The 23,266-nt window shown below is 48.3% G+C and overlaps 1 protein-coding gene across 2 annotated transcripts; it reads left to right on the top strand.

Annotated features, from left to right (window-relative positions):
- The first annotated feature begins 4,177 nt into the window (after nt 1-4,177).
- C4H2orf42 (chromosome 4 C2orf42 homolog) lies at nt 4,178-22,951 on the top strand. Of its 2 annotated transcripts, XM_078593280.1 has the most exons (9): nt 4,178-4,880; nt 7,352-7,694; nt 8,720-8,824; nt 9,767-9,862; nt 11,902-12,006; nt 13,328-13,435; nt 15,825-15,925; nt 18,812-18,980; nt 22,773-22,951. In XM_078593280.1, the coding sequence occupies exons 1-9, from the start codon at nt 4,296-4,298 to the stop codon at nt 22,949-22,951; spliced, it is 1,791 nt and encodes a 596-aa protein (XP_078449406.1). In that variant the 5' UTR covers nt 4,178-4,295. The 2 variants fall into 2 exon arrangements, with proteins under 2 accessions (XP_078449406.1, XP_078449405.1); XM_078593279.1 differs by lacking the exon at nt 22,773-22,951 and having other exon boundaries at nt 18,812-21,778.
- Nucleotides 22,952-23,266: the final 315 nt, after the last annotated feature.

Below are 23,266 nucleotides of genomic sequence, written 5' to 3' on the forward strand. Positions count from 1 at the left end.
CGAACAAAATTCGGGGCAAAAGAATCAGGAGTGGCATTGGGCTGTGGGGGATCGAGCGTGGTTGCATTGCCCGTAAGTGGGAACATCCCCTAAAATGTATCGGCCATGGCAGGGTCCTGTGGAAGTGATGGAAGTCAAACGACTGCAGTGCATGCGTATATGAGTTGGCTGTCGCCGTTGGTTTGTACATCCGTTGCGGTTGAAGCCTTATATTCCTACTCGGACTGACACCTCATCTCCAAATTGTGTACGGCCAGTGTCAGTTGTGTCTGACGAGCCGGGGGAGATGCCATTTGAGCGTGCGTCAGAAGGATTGTATTGTGCCGCCCACAGCTTACGAATTAGAGGTCGACCAAAACTGAATTTCTGGTTTCGGCCAAAACCGAAAGTAAAAAAATTACTTTCAGCCGAAACCCGAAAGTAAACCGAAAGTAAAAAAATTTACTTTCGGTCGAAACCGAAAGTAAAAAATTTACTTTCGGCTGAAACTGAAAGTAAACCGAAAGTTTACTTTTTGGTTTCGGCCGAAACAGAAACTATGCCGAAAGAGGCCATTTGCCAACTTTCGGCGCCGAAACCGAAACCAATTTCGGTCGACCTCTAGACACGTCACAGACTCGCACGCACGCACACCCAAGCCCCCTCCTGCTGTGTGGAACCCATGTGGAGGAGGAGGTGGGGTGGGAGGGTTGAATTGGATCATTGGAGGGGTGGGTGGGTTGGTGTGTGTGCAGAGAACCTGCAGAGAACCTGCAAACCTCCGGGCTACCATCAAAGGTTTGTACACGAAGCCATACAAATATACAAACACAGACATAATTTCAACCGTGATGATGGGTACAAACTCAGTAATCACTGGAAAGATGTTATTAACCACGCAAAAAAGACTTAATTACACTTTTTGGACCATCTTATCTGACAGGCACTATTTTAATTTACTTCACCGAGTGTTAACATCCACAGTGTTTAACAGTAATCTCTTCATTGTTCTTTGATCACCGCTCGCCACGTTTCCATTCATTGTGTTGAGCACTACGTGATGTCTTTGATCACCGCTCGCCCTCCGTCCCGGCGCGTCTCCATTCATTGTGTTGAGCACTGCGTGCAGTCTTTGATCGCCGCTCGCCCTCCGTCCCGACACGTCTCCATTCATTGTGTTGAGCACTGCGTGCAGTCTTTGATCACCGCTCCTCCTCCCTCCCGATACGTTTCCATTCATTGGCTACCACAGCCTGATAAGCTCTCCCCCCCCCCTCTCCACCTCCCTTCAACTTGCTTATAAGGGATTACATCTTGAATCATTGCTTCACTTGATGCAGCTAATTCGGCTGTGACGGTCCCACCTGATGACGGAGACTTGTGTTGCCTCCGAAACGTCGTGAATTTTATTTTTGTTTTGTTTTATTTTACTTTCATTAATTTTAATGTTTTTACCTACGTGACTTTACCGAAAAAACCTGAGAATACATATTGTTACGTTGATTCTAGTTATGGCAGAACTCTTCTCCTGCCTCACGTGCATTTCGTTATTATTATTAGCCGGGATGGCTATCTTTTAACCACGGGGGGGGGGGGGGGGTGATGTATAACAGGGTGACATTTGTGGGGGTAATTGTGGTTATGGGAGTATTACATAACGCCTTATTATAAGGGGGGCATATCTGGGGTAAAGGTGAAAGGCGGAGTTAGTCCAGAGGCTCCGGGAACCTGCTTGAAGGTTCTGGAAGGGGGCGTGGCCAGAGGCGGGGCTTGGCCACGCCGGGGTGCATATAAGGGGGGTCGAACCAGAAGTTCGGGTGCTGTTGCGTGACCTGGGTCCTGGCTGTGTCGCTGCTCATCGTCATCTATTCCTCTCCGACCACGTGGCTGTTCTTCTGCAAGACCCTCTCCGTCGCTACGCTAGTCGGACAGCTAGCGTAGCGTATGTCGGAGATGGGCTATGTGTTAGGATCGCCTGTGTGTAGCTGCATTATGTAATACATCGCCCCGTGTGCTCTTAATAAACAAGAAGCCTTCTACTCGACGTGTCCCGGAAGTCGCTCACTACACATGGATAGATTTTGTAAGCAGGCTTTGCACTTGTCCAGGATGCACGGAATATGTGGTTTCATTTCTACAGGTTGAAATGTCTCCAGCAAATTACCAGAGTGTGCTGTGCTATTCCAAGTGACTCGCGATAGATCCTGCAAGATTAAATAATAATCAAGTGTAGTCTGTTGTGTACCATCTCCAAATCCCAATGTGGATACTGCTTTACTGGTCCTTTTGCAAAATCATCTTAATGGGCTCTGACGTCTGTTATACATGATTTTTTTTCACTGTATATAAACAATGTCAGTATTAGTTTCTCAGTTGCAATATATGTGAAATAAACGAGCGCATGGCTGTTTGTCGACCGCTTGAGTAGAAGCTGGCCCTTGTTATTGGAAAACATAAAATAATATATACGAGCGATAGAGCCGAAGAGCCACCATCTCTGTTCCACGAAGTTTACACATGTATGTTGAACTTCTTTCGCACCATACGTAGCCAACCACATTAATCGGAGGTGCGGGGGAAGGAAACAAACTAACCCGAAAAAGCCAGTTCTCAAGAAAGAATGTTTCAATATCGATGGTTTAAAAGTGTGCGTAGCCCCAGTGGCTTCCTAATATCGGAAGGAAGAGCATTCCAGACGGTCGCAGAATCGCATCTAAAAGCGTAACCATCTTTGTTCGATGGTTAGCCAAAAGCTGCTGCTGTGAGGATGACCAGAGGTCACATGATGGTGGTTTATGCTCCTTGACGAGATCAGCGAGGTATTGTGGTTGACTTGTGGCAAGCACTTTGTGTGTAATGGAGTGCGACCTTATCATCTATTCGTTTGGCAACCGGAAGACATCTAACTGTAGGATATGTCTTAGTGCAATCAAAGGGACAGATTTTGGTGAAACATGTAGAAGTCGCATCGCTTTGTAATGTATTCACTTAGCGTATTAGACCTTGATATTAAATTATATTGAGTGGTCGCGACCATGCGTGAGTGATTGTATTTCATCACCTGTGAACGCCAAAACATTATGCGGCGTGTATTCTTTGGGTACGGTCCCAGTGTGGACTACGGGAGCTAGGCCCATGAAGCCACTTATGCAACTGGAGCAGCTGTTCCCACAACTAATTCTAAGGGTCAAATTACACGGTGTTTGTTGCTTATGGCCGTGCACGCTCACTGGTCAAGTCTGTTGGTTGGGTTTCTATTCATGCCTCGGTTCAATTTTCACATTTACATCTGCGACTTAATGTAGTTCGTTTTTACGAAAAGGAAGGATGTAAATTCGTGATCTTTAAAGTGACAAGGTCTTATATGAGTTGTTAATTTTCCTGTCCTTAAGGTCAGTATGTTTCACTTGTTGGAAGATATTTCAGTTGACAGTCTTGGATAACTTCACTGAATTATTACACTTCTCCAGACTGTTTCGTCAGTTCTTAAGTCTTTTCAAGTAATTTGGACTGAATTTAAAATTGCCTAAGGTCTGCCAACCCCTATACATATATATTTTGATGTTATCAGCCAATTAATACGCATTTAGCTAATCGGTGTTTCTAATCATTAAGTAACGGTAACGCAAAACTGGCCGAAATGTCTTGTTTTGAGATTGGCTCGCATTAGAGCCATGAACTTTGGTTAAACGGATGACTGGATTGCTTTATTAAAGTAATGTGAAAGCTCAATAGGATGCGTTTTCTCATTTGTTGGAAACATTATACAACGCAACAGGGTGCTTTAATAATATAACCCATCGGTCATTGTGCTCGCCACTGAGCCAGTTTCCACTGATTTAATTGTCCTTAATCTCACAGCAGTCCACCAATGCTTCAGGGGAATTACCGAAAGCACAGTCTCATACGTCGCCAACTAATTCCTTTAGAACTGCTTTTTGTGTTTAGGTTGTTGTCCTTCCCCGCACCTCCGATTAGCACGGTTGGCTACGTACTGTGAAAAATAAGTTCAACATATATACATCTGGGTAGGTGTTGTAACATCCTCAAGAATATATTATTGCATTGGATTGTCATAGTTTATATTCCAAATAAAATGAAACCCAAATCTGAATTGGAAGTAAACGACAATTATCCAGTTCTCCTGTTGAAAACTAGATATAACATCCGCGAACTTACTGCTGGTAAAAATGAAGGACGTTTGCTCGTCCGCTGTGCAGTGAGAGACCTCGCGACGTGACTGTGTGGTGGCGTGCGTCTGTGAGTAGGCCGGCCGGCACGTGGCGGTGGTTGGGGCAGCCGGCGTTGGGCCGCCCATGGACGTGGTGGAGCAGTTGAAGGCGGTGGCGGCGGCGCCGGCCGCCTTCCTCTCGGACCTGGGCCGCCCCACGCTGCGCGGGGTCAAGCGCTGCCCCAAGTGCGGCACCTTCAACGGCACGCGGGGCCTCAGCTGCAAGAACAAGACGTGCGGCGCCGTCTTCCGCGACGGCTCGCGCCGCCAGGCCGCCGACGCGGTGCGCGTGATGGCCGGCGGGGCCGCCGCCGCCGCCGACGGCCCCCTGTTCTCGGTGCGCGCGCGCGACCGGGGGCCCGACCTGCGTGGCTTCGTGGAGCTGCCGGCGCCAGACGACGAGTGCGGCGCGGCCGGGGAGGCCGCGGGGTTCGCGCCGTCGGCCGTGCACGACGACCTCTTGCTGGGCGCCGTGGTGGCGGGGGTCCCCCGCTGCCACCTGCCGCACTGCCAGAAGCGGCCGTCGGACAGCATCCTCCTGCAGCACGCCGGTGGCGGAGACGCGGGGGCGGCGGCAATGGCGCGCTGCACGCACGTGCAGACGGCGCAGAGCTGCCAGGACCAGGCGGTGCCGCTCTCGCTCAAGAACTCGGTGCTGAACTCGCTGCAGGTTTGGCGCCCCGCGCTCGGCATTGTGACGCAAGGGCCGCGCGGAACGAGGTCTCACGCCGCCCGTCAAAAGTCTGGCCGGAGGGAAGGGGCACGCGTGGCTTAGGGGGAGCTGCTGCCCGGTCTTTCGGAGCTCTGAGCATCCCACAAAGCAGATGGGTTTTACATCTGACCGCCGTCTTAGTTTAAAACTGGTGTATGTCAGTGTAATTAGTTTGATGGTCTCGTATATATTTATTCATGGCTTTACCAAAAAACCTAACGTGTTTAATTTTGACCGCTCGCAGCTGAGGGTTACAATTATCAGTCGACTAAGAATTTAGGAGACAGACATAAAATTACCCCATCTGCATAGCCCAAGGTTTGCAAGTTAATACAGTACAGTAGTCTCAGCCTCATCTCTCGCAGAGTGAACAACGACTCACAGAGTTGACTTTCCACTCCATGAGGTCTCACCAAGTTCAGAGGGTGGATGCGGTAAATAAAAGAAAATTAATTCGTACAGAGCTGAGGATTGCAGTCGAGATGTTATAATAAACAAGTCCCTCCAAGGTTTTCACTCCCCGGCTTATGATTCCACTTCATAAGTATTTGAAACGGTGGTTTCCAGTGGAGTTTTATAATGGCGAATGCCTCATTATCCAATGTAATGCAAGCAGCCATAACTGGTAAATATTGATTAAACATTGAAAGGTTTTTTAATTGTTTTCATAACTTCCCGCAAATAGTAAATACTTAATTCCGCGCCGTTTCATTGTTGACATTTGCAGTTTAAATATTAATATTTAAACGATTCCTAAACAGCACAAACACTTATGCAACGTTTAATTTTTCTTCGTGTTTCATTACCAGTGCTAGCCTCCACTACTCATGAACCCTCATCCGCCGATCCATCTCACTCACTCTGACCACCCATAGCCACAGTTCACACCAATGGGTGAACACAGAGAGAGTCGCAAACATGGGGGTTGAGAGAAAAAGTTGGACGGTGACCACAACATTTACAAACTACAAACTTCAGATATTAGAAAAAAATGTTTTGAGAAAACTGGAAAGAGATAAAGGAACAAAACATGAGAAGATAACGGAAAAAAATTTGGGGCAAGAGAACAATGAAAATGGTAAGAAAAATGAAACAGTGAAAGATAACAACATCGCACAGTAATAGAGAAATATACAGTATACGTATAAAAATAAACACGACTAACATAAATAATCTTTATCTGTGCAAGAAACTAAAAAGTTAGAAAATTATCTGCAAGACTATTCAACCCCGAGCCCTTAATGCTTTGATATTGCCTTTGTGATGTCCGCCTTTTGGCATTCTCTGGTCTAACACCGGTCTTCTTTTTCGTATTGCTGGGGCAACAGTTTATAGCTTTGATGTCGAGGTGAGGCAGAGTGAGTGGTCGTGATGCCACCGGGAAAGGATCTCTCAGGGCCAGGAGTTCGGTGCTTGGGGCCATCCTCCGACTTGGGTGGTGGCCACAGTCGCAGTTTGGGACGCTCCTCACGCTCCACTTGTGTGGAGCAAGTGGGTAGCGTCTTCTTCCCTGGCCCTGTTCTCGGGCGGTCGAGGTGTTGTCCCAAGTTTTCCATGGAAGGTCGAACCCTGGGACCTCATCGCTCAGGGTCAGTTACCAGGTCCCTTGCGATTGGCGACGTTTGCAGTCAACCAGGAGTTTCGCCACTGAGAGGTAGGGCTGTCATTGGTGCATAGGGTTTGGACTGTGTTCCAGTAGTGGCTGCGGGATTTCAGACGCGTGTGCGTGGGGGGGGGGGTTGAGTCCGTTGTCAGTGGGAGTGCCTCGTTGGCTGATAGCCCGTGGTCTTATTTTCGGTGAATATTTTCCCTGCGGACGTCTGAGCATTCAATGTGAGATACAGCCATAAAGGAGGCTGTCTCTAATGTAGGCCACGCAGTTTCAAGGACAAGGCATATGTTAGCAAGGAATGTTTGTTTGCATGTTTTACCATAAGCATGTGGGGTTAATGCAGACTTGATGCCTTGCAATAGGTGTCTTATTTGGTATTTGACCATCTTAACCCTTTCCCCATTGTGATGACGTTCACGTACATCATCGGTTTTTCTTCTGATTCCAAATTCCGATTACGGACTTAAAAGGCCATGCGGGAGGGCGTGTGGCACAGTTTGGTGTCAGCTATCGTAGAGTGCGGTCGTGTTGCTACAGTTCTCTGCGGTGAGTACAGTGTCTTTAAAAACAACGGCGCGACTACGCCTCTCGAAGTAAAATGAACGCCGACCCGCTTCCGCGCTCCGAGATTCGGCGGTGAACGGGACAGCACCCACCATGCAACTTGCAGACGTCTCGGAACGGGCAAGGGTTAACATCTCCTAGATTATTGCTGGAATGGGTAAGGCCATTCCTCTTTTCACCATGAAGAAAGGCGGCGATATTAAAGGTGCGTGCGGCGGCTTACTCGGTTGCGCGTGCGTGCGCGTGTGCGCAGGTGCCGAGCGAGGTGAAGCAGGCCATCTGGCTCCTGGCCACGGAGACGGCGGGGCCGCTGGTGCAGCGCGTCACGCGCTCCTCCATGGTGGTGAAGTGCAAGCCGGGCCCTCGACACCCACTGGGGCTGCTGCACTGCACCTTCAGCCCCCGCGCGCGCCCCAAGGGTCCGCCCGAGCCCTGGTTCCACTGCGCGTGCCGCCCGGGCAAGCGGCACTGCCGCAGCCTGGTGGGCACCGACCCCGGCGCGCTGTGCGTGCACTTCTACGCGTGCGTGTGTGCCTTCGCCAGCGACCCCAAGCTCTCGCAGGAGCTTGACGCATACATCAACCTCGGCGCCAACCGTAAGGGCCCGCGGCCTCCCCCCGCACCCCCCACCGTCTGTATGTATGTTGCACTTCTTTCGCAGGGTACGTAGCCAACCGCGTTAATTGCGGCGGAAGGACAACAAGCTAAACACAAAAGCAGCTCTAAAGAAATACGTTTTCAATCTAGATGATTTTAAAGTGCATAGCTGCCAGTGGCTTCATACTATTGGAAGGAAGAGCGTTCCAGACGGCCACAGAAGCGCATCTGAAAGTACGCGATGCTGTGCCCACCATTGTTCGATTGCGAGCCAAAAGTCTTGTCTCCAGTATAAAACACAGCAAACTAAACAGATAAGTAATCCACTGCATGTTGTTACTAATCCAACCGATAATAGGCACTGCATATTCTCAAATTAACACGATCCACTGTAATTTATATTACCACATTAACCCCCCTCTGGTCTTCGCACCTGATAGGCTCACGGTGATGACATCACCATTGCTCTATTTAAGACTGAACCAGGAAGACTTCTTCACAATTCTAGCAAATCGCCTGATGAAGCTGGTCAACAAAAAAAAGTTTTTTTTGGCCTGGACTTTTGCAGCTGTTTTAGACTAATTTCAGGGTGCTGATTCCAAATCTGATCTCAGATTTGCTCTATCACATCTCATTTTTATGCTATCGGCATACCCCATTTTCATTGATTTTACCTGAAATTAACTCTGTCACTTATGATTACAAGTTGTTGCGAGTCAGTAACTGCTTTAGTGTTAAAATATGGTGCTGTATGTTTAGGATAGTGTGTTTATAATATAATTTTATGTAGATATCCACATTTATTTAATATTTTTCTTCTGCAGTTTTTTTTGAAAATGCAATATTTGATATCTCAAAAACCTGATGTGATAGACAAAAACTGATGCCAGATTTGGAATCAGCACCCCAAAATTACATTAAAACCGTTGGAATACCTTATGCCAGAAAAAGTGTGTTGACCAGTGAAATTATTACGTATCCGTGGCGACCGGCGGTTGTTGTTGCTTTTGTGTTTGTTACACAGCCATGTTTGAGACGCAGCTGGGCGACAGCAACGTGAAAGTGCTGACGCCCACGAGCGAACTGTGCCCCGTTCGAGGCGCCAAGAAGAGGCGGAAGGAAGAGGCCGGTGAGTTCAAGTTCAAGTTCATGTATTAGGTATAGCCCTGTGAGCCATTCGGCTCTTGGATCGGGTGCAACCGCAACAAACAAAAAACAAAAACATGAACAAGAAAACATCTTAAAGTGAATATGTGACTAAGTGAAAACAGAAAATCCAAGAAAAAACGGCAAAATATTGCAGAAAAAAATCACCGTACACCAACGCTGTGTGCAAAAGTCCCAGTGGGATGCAAGACACATGCAGCCACTGCAGCCACAGCAACGAACTCCGCAGTGATGCCGCTCTTTGCTTTCACCGTGGGTGAGGCTGTTGTTGGCCCGGCTTATAATTCTCGTACGTGAGGATTCGAAAGGATCTCACTTAGCAGGCAGCGGAAGACGCGAGTAAACACTCATGAATGTACACTGGCAAACGTGTGAGTTTTTCTCATTTATTAATCACAATAAATGCTTTTTTCATCGTCTATAACAATCCAGGTATAGTGGTTTTTATGTTAATTCGTCTTTTAAAACATCTAATTGTTAGTATGTTTGTTATATGTTGGTAGTTTGTAAAACAAATGTTCAATACAGCTGATTCTCGCATTGCTACCAGTGGTCAGTGAAACCTAAACCACCACCCACGCTGGCCAGCGTGGTCAACTATGCTCACGTCGTCGCATTAAGATGTTCTGTGTTCATATTTAGTTTGTTGCGGTTGCACCCGACTCAAGGGCCGCATGGCTCACAGGGCTATACCTAATACATTAAACTTTGACAAAAGCCCTTTGACGGCCATCCAACAATCGTTTGGGAAAAATTCCGTCGAGTGCCCGCAGGTAGGTACTGACGTCGTCATAGCGCGTGGACGCCTCGTGCTTGGCGGGGCGCGTGAGGTGGCGCCATGCCGGGTGCGAACGCACCGCCGCTTTCCTCTCTCTCTCTCTCTGCCTTCCTCCCTCTGTGTCAGCATGGCAGCAGCTGGGCCAGGACCCGGACAGAGGGTCACTGGAGAGGACGCCAGGGGGCAAGAAGCGACCCGGATCGCCCAGTGGCAACCGGCAAGGTGTAACGCACGCAGGAGGGCTTGACGTCGCCGTCAGCCTTGGTGGCAGGGTGGGGGGCGGGCCGAGCTCGGGGGGTTCCCACCTCTGGGCACCACGGTGGCGAGATGTTAACTATCTCGCCCGGGATACAGGAGGTCGTGGGTTCGATCCCGACAACTGACGCCTGCTGCTGTATATTTGGAGTTTGCGTGTCTCTCTCTCTCCGTCGTCGAGTGGAGTTTTTCCCCGGGTCCTCCGGTGTTTCCCTCCACACTGAGAATCAACATCACGCGTTTAGACTTTAGAGTATTTGTCTGCTATAAATGTCCACGTGATGATAAGCCACTTTGCTGAGCTGTCATTTGTAATGGCCAGGTCACTCTCAAAAAGAGTTACATAGCTCAGTAGGCCTTGCCTGGTAAAACTAAAATAAAATATATTTTTTGAATCTTAAAGTTTTTTTTTTTATGAACACAGTTTCTGAGTACAGGCCCAAAGAACCGAAACATCAAATGGCCATCAAAAACAAACGGCACCATCACAGTTTTAATTGATAAGAGCAGAGCTGTTACCTGTATTCTTGTACAGGGAGATTGAGTTTTCAGGTCCATATGGCCTACAGCCGTTTCAATACGGGCTAACAATGTTTCTGTTTATATGTTTGTGTTTGTCTGTAGGATGAACGTTGCGATTTATAAGGGCAACGGCGTGACCAATAAGGTCTGAATTGGTCTGTTATAAGATAGGGCACTGATAAGGGGTTGACAGGTCTGTCAGACGGAACACGTTTTTTCTTAAATTGATCAAAGGTATAAGAGCTTTGGTAAAGAGATGACTGCTGCTGCAATGTCTCTGCTGTTCTCCTGGGTTTGAAGGGGTACTTCAAAGCTAAGACACTTTAAGCCAAGACATTTCTAGATTTTTCCATTTCAAACTCGACGAGAATATCGCGTGGCATTATCGGCGAATAACTGTAGGCTAAGGTGAACAAACATATTGACACTGTATAGCAGAGGTGTGGACTCGAGTCATGTGACTTGGACTCGAGTCAGACTCGAGTCATGAATTTGATGACTTGCGACTCGACTTGGACTTGCATAACAATGACTTTGTCCCACCTATGAGATGTGGACTCGAGTCATGTGACTTGGACTCGAGTCAGACTCGAGTCATGAATTTGATGACTTGCGACTCGACTTGGACTTGCATAACAATGACTTTGTCCCACCTATGCTGTATAGCATCACATATATATATGAACCTGACATCCATTGTAATTGGGATTTTTAAACTGGAAATAAGATATGTTTAAGGTACTAACTGGGCTGTTACTGTCATATCTATGTGTGTGTATGTGTTTGTACATACGTCTGTGCGTTTTTGTTCCTGTTATGTACACGTAGTTTCACACTCGTGCCGTGGGAATGTTGAGTTTCCACAGCTGTAAACGAGAGATGAGTTCCGCCCTATGTCCTGCACTTGTTCGAGTCTGAATCACCTCAACTTGACACATGCTTGTGGTTTTGCAGCCATGCAGTATGTGCACGAAATACGCGTATTTCTAATCGTGTATTTGTCGGGGCTTCGGTATGTGATTATCCGTAAATTGGTGTTTAATGTGCTCTATGTACTTTATGTATTGTATTATATTATTTTATTTTTATTTTACTTTTATTAATCTTAATGTTTTACCTACGTGACTTTACCGAAAAAACCTAAGAATTTGTATTATACCGTATGTGCAGGAACGTGCTGTAGGTCTGTATTTTTATGGGCTGTGTAGTGCATATATGAATGTGCATAGGCATAAATATATACGACTGCGTGCTACATATCATTTCTACGTATAATATTCGTTGATGTGTTATCACATTGCAAACAGCATTCAGCCAGAGATCCGAAATCGTATCTGCTGCTTTTGGGTTCAATCCAGCACCAGTTTCAATGGATCCGTACCAGTCTCACCAGTAAGCTATGCAGCGTATATATGTCCCTAGGTATGTTTATTGTTTGTATGAAGGCGTACGACGCACTCACATGTATGTGTGTGGATGTGCAGCGATCGCTCAACCGGTGGACGAGAGTCAGGTGATCTTGACGTTCCGCGAGTGGTTGTCCAGCGTGACGGAGAGAATCAACCAGACCATGCACTACCAGTTTGACGGTACGCATCAGCAACCTCGCCCACACAACGCTGCTGCTCAACGCGACGTGGAACGTGCACGTGAAGGCGGGCGGTCCAAGTGAATGCCACGGATGGACGTGCCGTCGGGCACGTTCCCTCCTTTGACTGCCACTCCGTCGTTCATCTCGACCCCCCCATCGTTCCTACTTGCCACGCGTCCTGCCCAATTCCACTTCTTAGCAATTTCACATTCAGAGTTTGTGAGAGTTTGTGCGGCTGTGCTCCCCGGTTGTGTCCCTCTGACAGATATATTCAATTCGCGAACTTGTTGTACGTGGATTTTGTTTTTCTCATGTTTACCACGAGCCCCACTTTGCAGCCTTCTTTGTTAAGTTCTTCAGAAATGTAAACTGTAGTTTGTCTCTGTTGGTTACAAGTTCCACTTTGCTTTTGTTATAGCATTCTAGGGCCACAGTGGCGAGATGTTAACTACCTCGCCAGGTCTACGGGAGGTTGTGGGTTCGATCCCGACCTTTGACGCCTGCTGTATATTTTGAGTTTGCATGTCTCCCTGTGGTCGTGTGGATTTTTCTCCGGGTCCTCCGGTTTTTCCCTCCACATTTAGAAACATGCATTTAGAGTATTTGGCTGTTATAAATTTCCATTTGATAAGCCACTTTGTTGAGCAATTATTGGTGGCCCGGTTGCTTCTGAAAAATAGCTAGTTGCTTAGTGGGCTTCATTTGGTAAAATTAAAAAAATTGTTTCGTTTATTTGTGTATGCATGGAGAGTAGTGTTGTGGTAATTGGCACATTGTGCTATGAGCTCATACTCTTTTTCTACACCAGTGGAGATTGGCATTTGATTTCTGTATGTGCCAGCCTTGGTGTGTCACCATTACACACAACGTGCTTGCCACAAATTAACCACACGACACCTTGCCAATCTCGTCAATGAGCATAAACCATCATCACATGAACTCCGGTCATCCGCGCAGCAGCTTTTGGCTTACCATCGAACCAAAGACAGTCGCCTCATCGCGCGCTTTTAGGTGTGCTTCTGCGTCCATTTGGAATGCTCTTCCGTCCGATATTAGAAAGCAACTGGACCTATGCACTTTTAAATCTAGATTGATAACCCCTTTCTTTAGAACTGATATTCGTGTTTAGTTTGTTGTCCTTCCCCCACACCTCCGATTAGCACGGTTGGCTACGTAAGAAGTTCAACGTACATGCATCACATGGAACCTCTCCTGTGGTTTTCCGACCCCACCACCACATGTGCCCTGTTGGCTTGCCAGGTATCACCCACTCGAACAACAGTCTCACGGTGCGCGTGGACGCGTGGGTGTGTGAACAGGCAAGCCGGAGCCGCTGGTGTTCCACGCTCCGCAGGCGTTCTTTGACGCCTTGCAGCAGCGCATTTCAATGGGGAACAAGAAAAAGCGGCTGCCAAACTCCACAGTCGGTGAGGTCTCTGGCTTTGGACCAAAAGGCCATAAATCTGCACGTGTCACCTCCACGAGCAGTGATGTCACGGGCCCAGTTACGCTTTCCTTTCAGTGTCGTCGCCGCTTCCGCCAGGTACTGTACGTCATCGCCTCGGAGCCTTTGATCTCGTTAGAGGGAGTTTTTGGCAGATGACAAAGCGGTTGAGCCGTCGTAAAATGTACGTGCGAGTACGATTCAAACGTGTGTCCGTGTGTCGGTCAAGACCTCGCCGCGTGGTATAACCTCGCGGTTAACCCAGAGCTGGTGCAGAGAGATAACCCAAGCAGTAATCCGTTATCACTTGTGCATAGCGAACGGTGATTGTCAGGAACCTCCTGGTTCCACCAGCCTACAGGGGATTATTGTGTCTGTCCGTTCGTCGTGCATCCATTAATGGGAGGGGTGGGGCTGGGTGGAGAGGGGAGGGTGGGGAGGGTCTGAGTGGGGAGGGTGGGGCTGGGTGGGGAGGGGAGGGTGGGGAGGGGCTGGGTGGGGAGGGTGGGGCTGGGTGGGGTGGGGAGGGGCTGGGTGGGGAGGGTGGGGCTGGGTGGGGGGTGGGAGGGGTGGGGCTGGGTGGAGAGGGGAGGGTGGGGAGGGTCTGAGTGGGGAGGGTGGGGCTGGGTGGGGAGGGGAGGGTGGGGAGGGGCTGGGTGGGGAGGGTGGGGCTGGGTGGGGTGGGGAGGGACTGGGTGGGGAAGGTGGGGCTGGGTGGGGGGTGGGAGGGGTGGGGCTGGGTGGGGAGGGGCTGGTCACCCCGTAGTGCCCTTATAAAACTCAACGTTTAACCTACTCACACCGGCTTGTGCCCGCCCTCACAGTCGGGCATATTTGCGGAATACACCACGCCGCCGTTGACCCTGGCCATTGACTGAGCAACCCAACGTTCCTACCAGCTCCCTCCGCAGGAATGTGTTTTGAGTCGGCCTATAAAACTGAGTGGAACAGACGTTACGTTATTTACAAGGTCGCACTCATGAACCACACGACACCTTTCTGATCTCGTGAAGGAGCGTAAATCATCACGCGAACCCCGGTCATCCTCGCAGTAGCGGCAGCGGCAGTGTTTGACTGGCGATCGAACAAAGACGGTTAGTTACCGCATCGCGCGCCTCTTTCAGATGCGCTCCTGTGGCCGTCTGGAACGCTCTTCCTTCCGATATCAGGAAGCCACTGGAGCTATGCACTTTTAAATAATCTAGATTGAAAACTAATTTCTTTAGAACAGCCTTTTATGTTTAGTTTGTTGTCTTTCCCTCACATCTCCAATTAGCACGGTTGGCTATGTACGGTGAAAAAGAAGTTCATACATACATTCATTCAGCTTTAGCCCTATGGGTTGGGCAAGTTTAAAATCAAATGGTTGTGTTGGTTTTGTTTATGCAGCTATCATTGGTAGAGTTGAGGCCACTTCAGCTTTCCACACAATCTCTCCAGTAGCAACCCAGAGCTTTGAACCCAACATCTCACTTGACGTTGACGTTTGGGCCCTTAGTCAGCAGGCCGCTCAGAGTCGGTCAAACCTTGATGCTTAATCAGAAAGGGTTTTATTCGCCATGAAAGTTCGCACAGACAAGGAATTTATTTTGGCCGGAAGGTGCATACATTCAACATATAGGAATCTTAAATCTTAAATAAGTGGTTTACAAGTCTAACTATACTAAAGGTACAAGTCTAACTAATACTAAGGAGCTAAAGTATGTAAAAATTGAATAAAATAAAATCTAAAATATACAATAGCTATAATATACAATATAAAATTACAAAAATGCAAATAGAGTAACATAGTGCAAATATGGCAGGGTGTCATTGTGCAGATATTGTGTTAATCCAGCCATCGCCTCACTAAAACGGTCTTCACTGCGTAAGGCAGCAGGCTCGCCTGGTCTTTGCCACTGAGATTATTTCAATGTGTGGAGTCAGTGTCTAGATTGTGTTAAGGGTGTGTTGTACGCTATTAAATAACTATTTAAATAACTATTTAACAGCGTACAACACACCCTAGATTTTGTTAAGCGTGTGTTGTACGCTGTGAAATAGTTATTTAACAACAAAATCTAAATAACATTTAACAGCCTGTGTAAAAATTCTCCCAAGCATTGGCCACGGTGTTGCAAGTGTTGTAGTGAAATATTTTTTATAATTACTTTCAAATGAGTCACTGACTGCATATTTGCAGTGTTTCAACCGTGCATTCCGAGAGTAAAAACGAACCCCATTGTGCTTTGACCACAATTTTGTTAATATATACTTTGACCGCAAGTTAAACATAGAGGCCGTTGTTGTGAATTACGTTCGAGATATCCCCACGGGAGCCTTCATCCTTCACCGCGCCCTAACCTCCCCGAGGTCGTGCGGGTCTCGCTCAGGATTCGTCCGGAAGGACGCCCTCCCACTGGGAACCTTCTCCAAGTACACGTGGCACATCACCAGTCTGCAGCAGGTGAAGCAGATCTTCAGCACGCCGGAGGTGAGTGAGCGTGACGGAGGCGGTGGGGGGAGCTCCTCTACCTGATCCCTTGTGTCTCTCTTCCTGTGCCTCCTCTCTTCCTGTATCTTCCCGTGTCTCTCTTCCCGTGTCTCCTCTCTTCCCGTGTCTCCTCTCTTCCCGTGTCTCTTTCCACGCGATCCTCTTGTTGCGTCTCTCCTGCTGATTTGGATGCAACGGTGGCTAGGAGATGTTAACTACCTCGCCTGGTCTACAGGAGGTCGTGGGTTCGAGCCCGACCACTGACACCTGTTGTATATTTGGAGTTTGCGGTGTCTCTCTCCCTGTGGTTGTGAGGATTTTTCTCCAGTTCCCTCCACATTTAGAATCAACGTGCATTTAGAGTATTTGGCCGCGATGAATTTCCAAATGAAAAGCCAATTTGTTGAGCTATCATTTGTGGCCAGGTCGCTTCTGAAAAAGAGCTACATAGCTCAGTAGGGCTTACCTGGTAAAATAAAAAAATCGCTTAAATAGATTGTCTCTTCTCTCATATTGTATTCGCTCGTCATTCGCGAACTTGCGATGTTTTGCTATCTGCGAATCACACCTGGAATTCTACACGACTGCATCGAGAGGCAGAAAGAATGAGATAATGTGATGGCATAAAGTGCTGAGAGATAAAGTGATGATATAAAGCGATGAGATAAAGCGATGAGAGAGATACAGTGATGAGATACAGTGATGAGATAATGTTCACATTTAATAGCTTACTTAAGTATTCAGGCCAATATCATTATCCGCGATATCGGCTATTCACGAGCATCTCCGGAACGTATCCCACATTGTCGCGAATAACGAGGGAATGCTGTGTCTCTATCATCTCTCCCGCTTCCTCTCGTCCCCTATGTCCCTGTGCTTGTTTACCACTCCCTATGGTTCTCTTTGTCTCGCCCTGATTACTCTCTCCATTTCGTTATCGTTTGTTTCAAATAATGTCTACCTTGTCCGTGTTAAAGTTTGTCCACATGTGCGTGTGTGCATTTGTGTGCACATAGCCTAGCACAAGCGCTGCGGTGACATGATCGCCACTTCGTGGCAAATGGTGGTTGTTGTTGTTATGTGTGGGCTGGTAGTGTTATGGTTCGAACCTGGCAACCAGAGTTTGAGTTCTGCTCACAGCGAACACCAGTGACGATTATCTGAACTAGTCCTGGGCGCCCCTAGGTCGACTCAGCCTCAAATGAGTGCCTGGTGCAACTGTGTAAACATCGCCACTGGGGAGTCAAAGGTGGTCGGGCGTGGTACTGGCCACGCACCCCCTCATTTGGCGTGCCGGCCTTAATAGGTGCTCGCAAACAACACTTGCCCCAAAAGTCTTTTCAGACTTTACGGGGAATCTTTGTCTTTGTGTGTAAAAGTGGTAGGTCATACGTTCGTGTTTGGCGTAATTACTCTTTTTACATTGACATGGTGATGTTTGTGTAGCGCCATCAGTCGGTGCCTTCCCACAGCCACGTTCATATGCAGGGATGCAGGATGCAAAACCTACCCGTATCCCATTCTGACTTGAGTGAACATGTTTACGTGTGTGATTGTGTTAATACAATATTAGGGGCTCAACATTATTTATTTTTGGGGCTCCACGGTGGCGAGACGTTTACTACCTCGCCTGGTGTACAGGAGATCGTGGGTTCGATCCCAACCCTGACGCCTGTATTTTGGAGTTTGCGTGTCTCTCTGCCTGTGGTCGCTTGGATTTTTCTCCTGGGCCTCCGGTTTTCCCCTCCACATTTGGAAACACGCCTTTAGAGTATTTTGCTATTGCTATAAATGTCCACGTGATAAGCCACTTAGTTGAGCTATCATTTGTGCCCAGGTTGCTTCTGAAAAGGGGCTATATAGCTCAGTGGGCCTTACCTGGTAAAATAAAAAAATAGTTTAGTATTTAATAGTTCTTAGTTTAAGAGATTGCTAGTTTTGAGAGAAAAAAATTACCAACAATTATTTAATGAGTGCACTGAAGCTGAGTATTTTGAGTATCAAATATAGACCATATTATTACTCCATAAGCTCGGCAAGTTGTATGACGTTTCAAGTCGATTTTCTTTCATCATAATCAGAATATTTATTGAGACTGCAGGAGGATATCCGATGAGCTAAGGAACTCTTTAACACGGATGTCCAGTCGGGGAGAGACCTCAAGAGCCCCAGGATGTCATTGGCGAGGGTGACCTTGGTCACAACATTTATAACGGCGATGAATGCACGTTGTTGTTGTTTGTTTTGTTGTTGTTTGTTGTTGCATGTGGTTGATGACGTGCACGGGCAGCAATTGGGCATCGTGACTTTGAAATTGTGTCCTGTTTACTGTTGCGGACGATCAGCACGTCCGTGTATTTGTCAGCGACTTGATGTTGTTTGTGACATTGTTGTTAACTCACTTTATTATGAAGGTCGCGCTTATTACACATGACGCGCTTGTCACTAATGAGCTACAACGCCTCGCGGTTCTCATCAAGGAGCATAAAGCATCATCACGTGAACTCCGGTGGTAATCCTCGCAGCAGCAGCAGCGGCTTTTGGCTGCTCGCCGTGGAACAGAAACGGTCACTGCATCGCGCGCTTTCACATGCGTTTATGCGGCCATCTGGAACGCTCCTCCTTCCGATATTCGGAAGCCACTGGAGCTATGCACTTTTAGATCATCTGGATTGAAAACTAATTTTTTTAAGAACTGATTTTTGTGCTTAGTTTGTTGTCCTTCTCCCCGCACCTCCGATTAGCACGGTTGACTACGTACGGTGCAAAAGAAGTTCATACGTACGAAGGCCTGTAACGGTGACGGTTTCCGTTTCTGCCGATGCAACTGCCGCTCCTCCTGCGCCGCCGGCCATTCACCGCACCGTGCCCGCGTCCTGCCCGCAGGTGCCGCTGGAGGCGACGCGCAGCTTCGTGGAGAACCGGGACGGCACGTACGACGTGTTCCGCAGCCCGCAGCCATGGACGGACGAGGCTGGGGACGCGTCCGGCCGGGCCGAGAAGCAGCAGCGGGCGACCATCCGGCCCCTGCAGCTCAACACCTTCCTCAAAGTCGGTGCGTGCGCGGGGATGCTCCACGGTTTGGCTGAATTTAGTTTGGATGGACGGCCAGAGGCACCTGCGATCTTGCGTTTTGAATCCAGATGGGTAACCCACACTTGTACCCTCTCTCGTTCCGATGACGGTTTCGTTTTGGTGACATACGTGTACGTACGTGTACGTCACCAAAACGAAACCGGAAGAAAATGTAAAATAAAATAACTTTGTCGGTACCGGGGCTCCCGCAAGGCCACGGCGGGAGGCCGTGTGGCACAGTTTGGACATCTACTGGACATCTGTGAAAACTACTGGCCACCTGTGAAAAAGAGCTTCATAGCTCATCGGATTCCAGTATAAATAAATATTTTGATTTTAATCTGATTGTTTGGTGCCAGCTATCATAGAGTGTGGTTGTGTCGCTACGGTTCTCTGCGGTGAGTACAATCTCTTAAAAAAATGCCTCTAAATAAAATTTACTCTGAACCGCGTGTACGTTCCCAGATTCAGCGGTTAATGGGACCCAACTTGCAGACATCTCGGAATGGGAAAGGGTTAAGACTGCTTTCTCAGATGTCAGTTGAGGATCTTATGCAGGTCACCAATGACTTTACACGCAGCTTTATTCGGCATACTCCCAAAGGTAAAGCCTCTTAATTTGTTGCTCATTAATTCAATAACTTTGTCATTCTATTTCTATCAATTAAGTCTGCTAGAGCCGGCCCATGATTGGCTGCTCTGACCATGCTCGCAAATGCTTGCGATCTTGATTTGCGGTTGTTGCACATGGCCGGAAGCATCGATAGTTTCCGTCTCTGCGAAACGCCATCGCCACCGGCGCACGAGCTCGCGAGTGGAACGCACGCCCGGGATCCTATACCTGCAAAAAGAGTGACCACCTGGAGTGGCTTAACTTAATCGCACTTGGCGAAGGATGAACGACGCGAGAGCGGCGATGTTGTTTACACAAGGTAGACGTAGCCGTAAGTGCATCTGCTGTAGGGGTAGGACACGCACAGCAAACGAAGAGCGTTGTTACTTCATGAAAACTTTGGAGGTTTTAGCTTTAGGTAGAAAGGAAATGCAGCCTGCATTCTTTCAACCGCCTCGGTGGCGAGATGTTAACTCCCTCATCTGGTATGCAGGAGGTCATGGGTTTGATCCCAACCCTGACGCCTGCTGTATATTTGGAGTTTGCGTGTCTCTCTCCCAGTGGTCGCGTGGATTTTTCTCCGGGTCCTCCGGTTTTTCCCTCCACATTTAGAATCAACATCACGCATTTAGAGTATTTGGCTGCTAGAAATTTCCACGTGAAAAGCCGCTTCGTTGAGCCGTCATTTGTGAAAAGAGCTACACAGCTCATTGGGCCTTAACTGGTATAATAAAACATCTTAGGTTTTTTCCGTAAAGTCACGTAGGAAAAAATGAATAATAAAAATGAAATAATAGAAATAATGATAGAATAAAATGATCCAGTAAATCTACAGTAAATCTAGCTGTGACGGTCCCATCTGATGACGGAGATTTGTGTTGCCTCCGAAACGTCGTGATTTAGTATTTTATTTCTATTATTTTATTTTTAATATTTATTTTTACCTACGTGACTTTACCGAAAAAACCCTAAGAGTATGAATCCTTGCAGTCACGAAAGCTTCAAATCTAGAAATAATAAAACATCGTTTAATACTTTCAATCGGAGGATTTCTGTGCCTTCACTACACTTGAAGATGTGTTTATAGTAACGTCGGTGCCAGTGGTGAAGCCAACATGCAGTGTGCTGCATATTTCCTTTGGGGCCCCATGTGTGACTGAAACTCACATGTTGCGATAGTTAGAGATCACTCGGTTCTCATCTGACAACGGTTAGAGTTCGCGTGTCAATCATCCTCGTGGCAAAGAAGCATTTAAACCACAAGCCTAATGGATTGGGCTTTGTATGTAATTATAGGTCATTTATGTTTTGAATTCTATAAAGGTTTAGGTGTATTATTTATTTTAATAATCAGGGTTGATCTGGCACAAACATGGAGAGGAGCATTCTTCCTTCGTCACCTCTGCGAGATGGCGATTCATTTCAGCGGAGGTTGGACCACATGATGGGCCTCCAACGAATACCTTGTTTAAATACATCTAAACCCCCACAGTCGTTTGGGCACATCTGTTGTGGCTCATCACGCTCCTCTTGTAATTCACGTGACGGCGTTTGGCCCGGCGACACTGGTCGAGTACAAAGATAGCTCGAGGCGGAGTGCTCGGCTCACAGTCGTAAGGTTGTCCGTTGAAAATACCGATCGGAGGTCAACTCAGCTCATCGTCCCTCCACGGTGCAGATTGGTAAGAAGTCAACAGTGGCTCTCTCTGTCGCGACGTTGACCCCTACCCGAATAAAACTATAAACACATTTTTTATTTTACCAGGTAAAGCCTCACTGAGCTATATAATTGCTCTTTTTCAGAAGCAACCTGCACACAAATGATGGCTCAACATCGTGGTTTATCACGTGGAAATGTACAGCAGCCAAATACTCTCTTTACGGACTGCTTCGTGATGTAAAGTGTACTTATTCACACGCATTGCGGCTCCTAAAATATTGAGTTTTGTGCCAAATTCGAAAAAAGATGGCTCTTTGTGTTATCTTGGTTGCCAACCCCCGTTCTAAACACGTGATGTTGATTCTAAACGCGGAGCGAAACGCTGGGACATCGTGCCAAACGGCACACAGCGGTTAAAACCCGTACAGACTAAACGAAAACTATTTGTTATTTTACCAGGTAAGGCTCATGGAGCTATGTAGCTCTTTTTCAGAAGCGACCTGGCTATCCCCAATGATATCTCAACGAATTGGCTTGTCATGTGGAAATGTATAGCAGCCAAATACTCTTAACGTGTGTTTCTAAATGTGGAGAGAAAAAAACGGCGGACCCGGAGAAAAATCCACGCGACCACCTTGAGAGACACACAAACTCCAAATGTAGAGCGAGTGTCAGGATCGGGATCGATCCCACAACCTCCCGTATACCAGGCGAGGTGGTTAACATCTCCTAGCCACCGTGATGATGATGATGAGAGACACGCAAACTCCTAATATACAGTGGGCGTCGGGGTCAGGATCGAACCCACGACCTCCCGCATACCAGGCGAGGTGGTGAACATCTCCTAGCCAGCGTGATGATGATAATGAGAGACACGCAAACTCCTAATATACAGTGGGCTTCGTGGTCGGGATCGATCCCACAACCTCCCGTATACCAGGCGAGGTGGTTAACATCTCCTAGCCACTGTGATGATGATGATGAGAGACACGCAAACTCCTAATATACAGTGGGCGTCGGGGTCAGGATCGAACCCACGACCTCCCGCATACCAGGCGAGGTGGTTAACATCTCCTAGCCACCGTGATGATGATGATGAGAGACGCACAAACTCCTAATATACAGTGGGCGTCGGGGTCAGGATCGAACCCACGACCTCCCGCATACCAGGCGAGGTGGTTAACATCTCCTAGCCACCGTGATGATGATGATGATGAGAGACACGCAAACTCCTAATATACAGTGGGCGTCATGGTCGGGATCGAACCCACGACCTCCCGTATACCAGGCGAGGTGGTTAACATCTCCTAGCCACCGTGATGATGATGATGAGAGACACGCAAACTCCTAATATACAGTGGGTGTCGGGGTCGGGATCGAACCCACGACCTCCCGCATACCAGGCGAGGTGGTTAACATCTCCTAGCCACCGTGGCGGCACTCCCCCCACAAGCGCGGGGGCACCCTGACTCCTGGCGACGGCGCCGCCCTCTTTTCAGGCACCGCGTCCGTGGAGCAGGTGGAGCCGACGCCGTTCGTCATGGAGTGGGTGCCCGACATCCTGCCGCGCTGCAGGATCGGCGAACTGCGAGTCAAGTTCGAGTACGGCCACCAGCGCAACGGGCAGCCGCAGCAGCGGGAGCGCCCGCTCGAGCCCTCCGACGTGCTACTGCAGTGAGCGTCGGCGGGGGTGTGGAGGGCGAGGGGAGGGGGCGGCGGGGTGGGGGGATCGGGCGAGACGGTGACCGCCGCTCTTAGGCCCCAGGGGACGTCGTGGCCTGCGCCATGCTGCCACGCAGGCCTGGCTGGCCTGGGTCCTGCCGTCTCAGGGCTGCCGTCGCGCACAACTCTGCGGCACGTCGCAACTCTGCTGTGTCACGAGCCCCGCCTTCACGTCCTTGCCACCTCTTGCATCTTCCAGTCACGAGATCTTCTTTTGAAGTCACGGTGTTGCTCCCCAGTCCAATTGGGCCCCAATAGTCCCGCACCTCAA

The sequence above is a fragment of the Lampetra planeri genome, chromosome 4, assembly GCF_965212315.1.
Source record: "Lampetra planeri chromosome 4, kcLamPlan1.2.h2, whole genome shotgun sequence".
In the NCBI taxonomy this organism is placed as follows: Eukaryota; Metazoa; Chordata; class Hyperoartia; order Petromyzontiformes; family Petromyzontidae; genus Lampetra; species Lampetra planeri.

Bases quoted from the DNA above. Each gene is read 5' to 3' on its own strand.
- C4H2orf42 (XM_078593279.1), top strand. From the start codon at position 4,296: ATGGACGTGGTGGAGCAGTTGAAGGCGGTGGCGGCGGCGCCGGCCGCC. The intron at 9,863-11,901 runs GTGTAACGCACG...GTGGATGTGCAG, and splicing joins GCCCAGTGGCAACCGGCAAG to CGATCGCTCAACCGGTGGAC. The intron at 12,007-13,327 runs GTACGCATCAGC...GTGTGTGAACAG, and splicing joins CATGCACTACCAGTTTGACG to GCAAGCCGGAGCCGCTGGTG.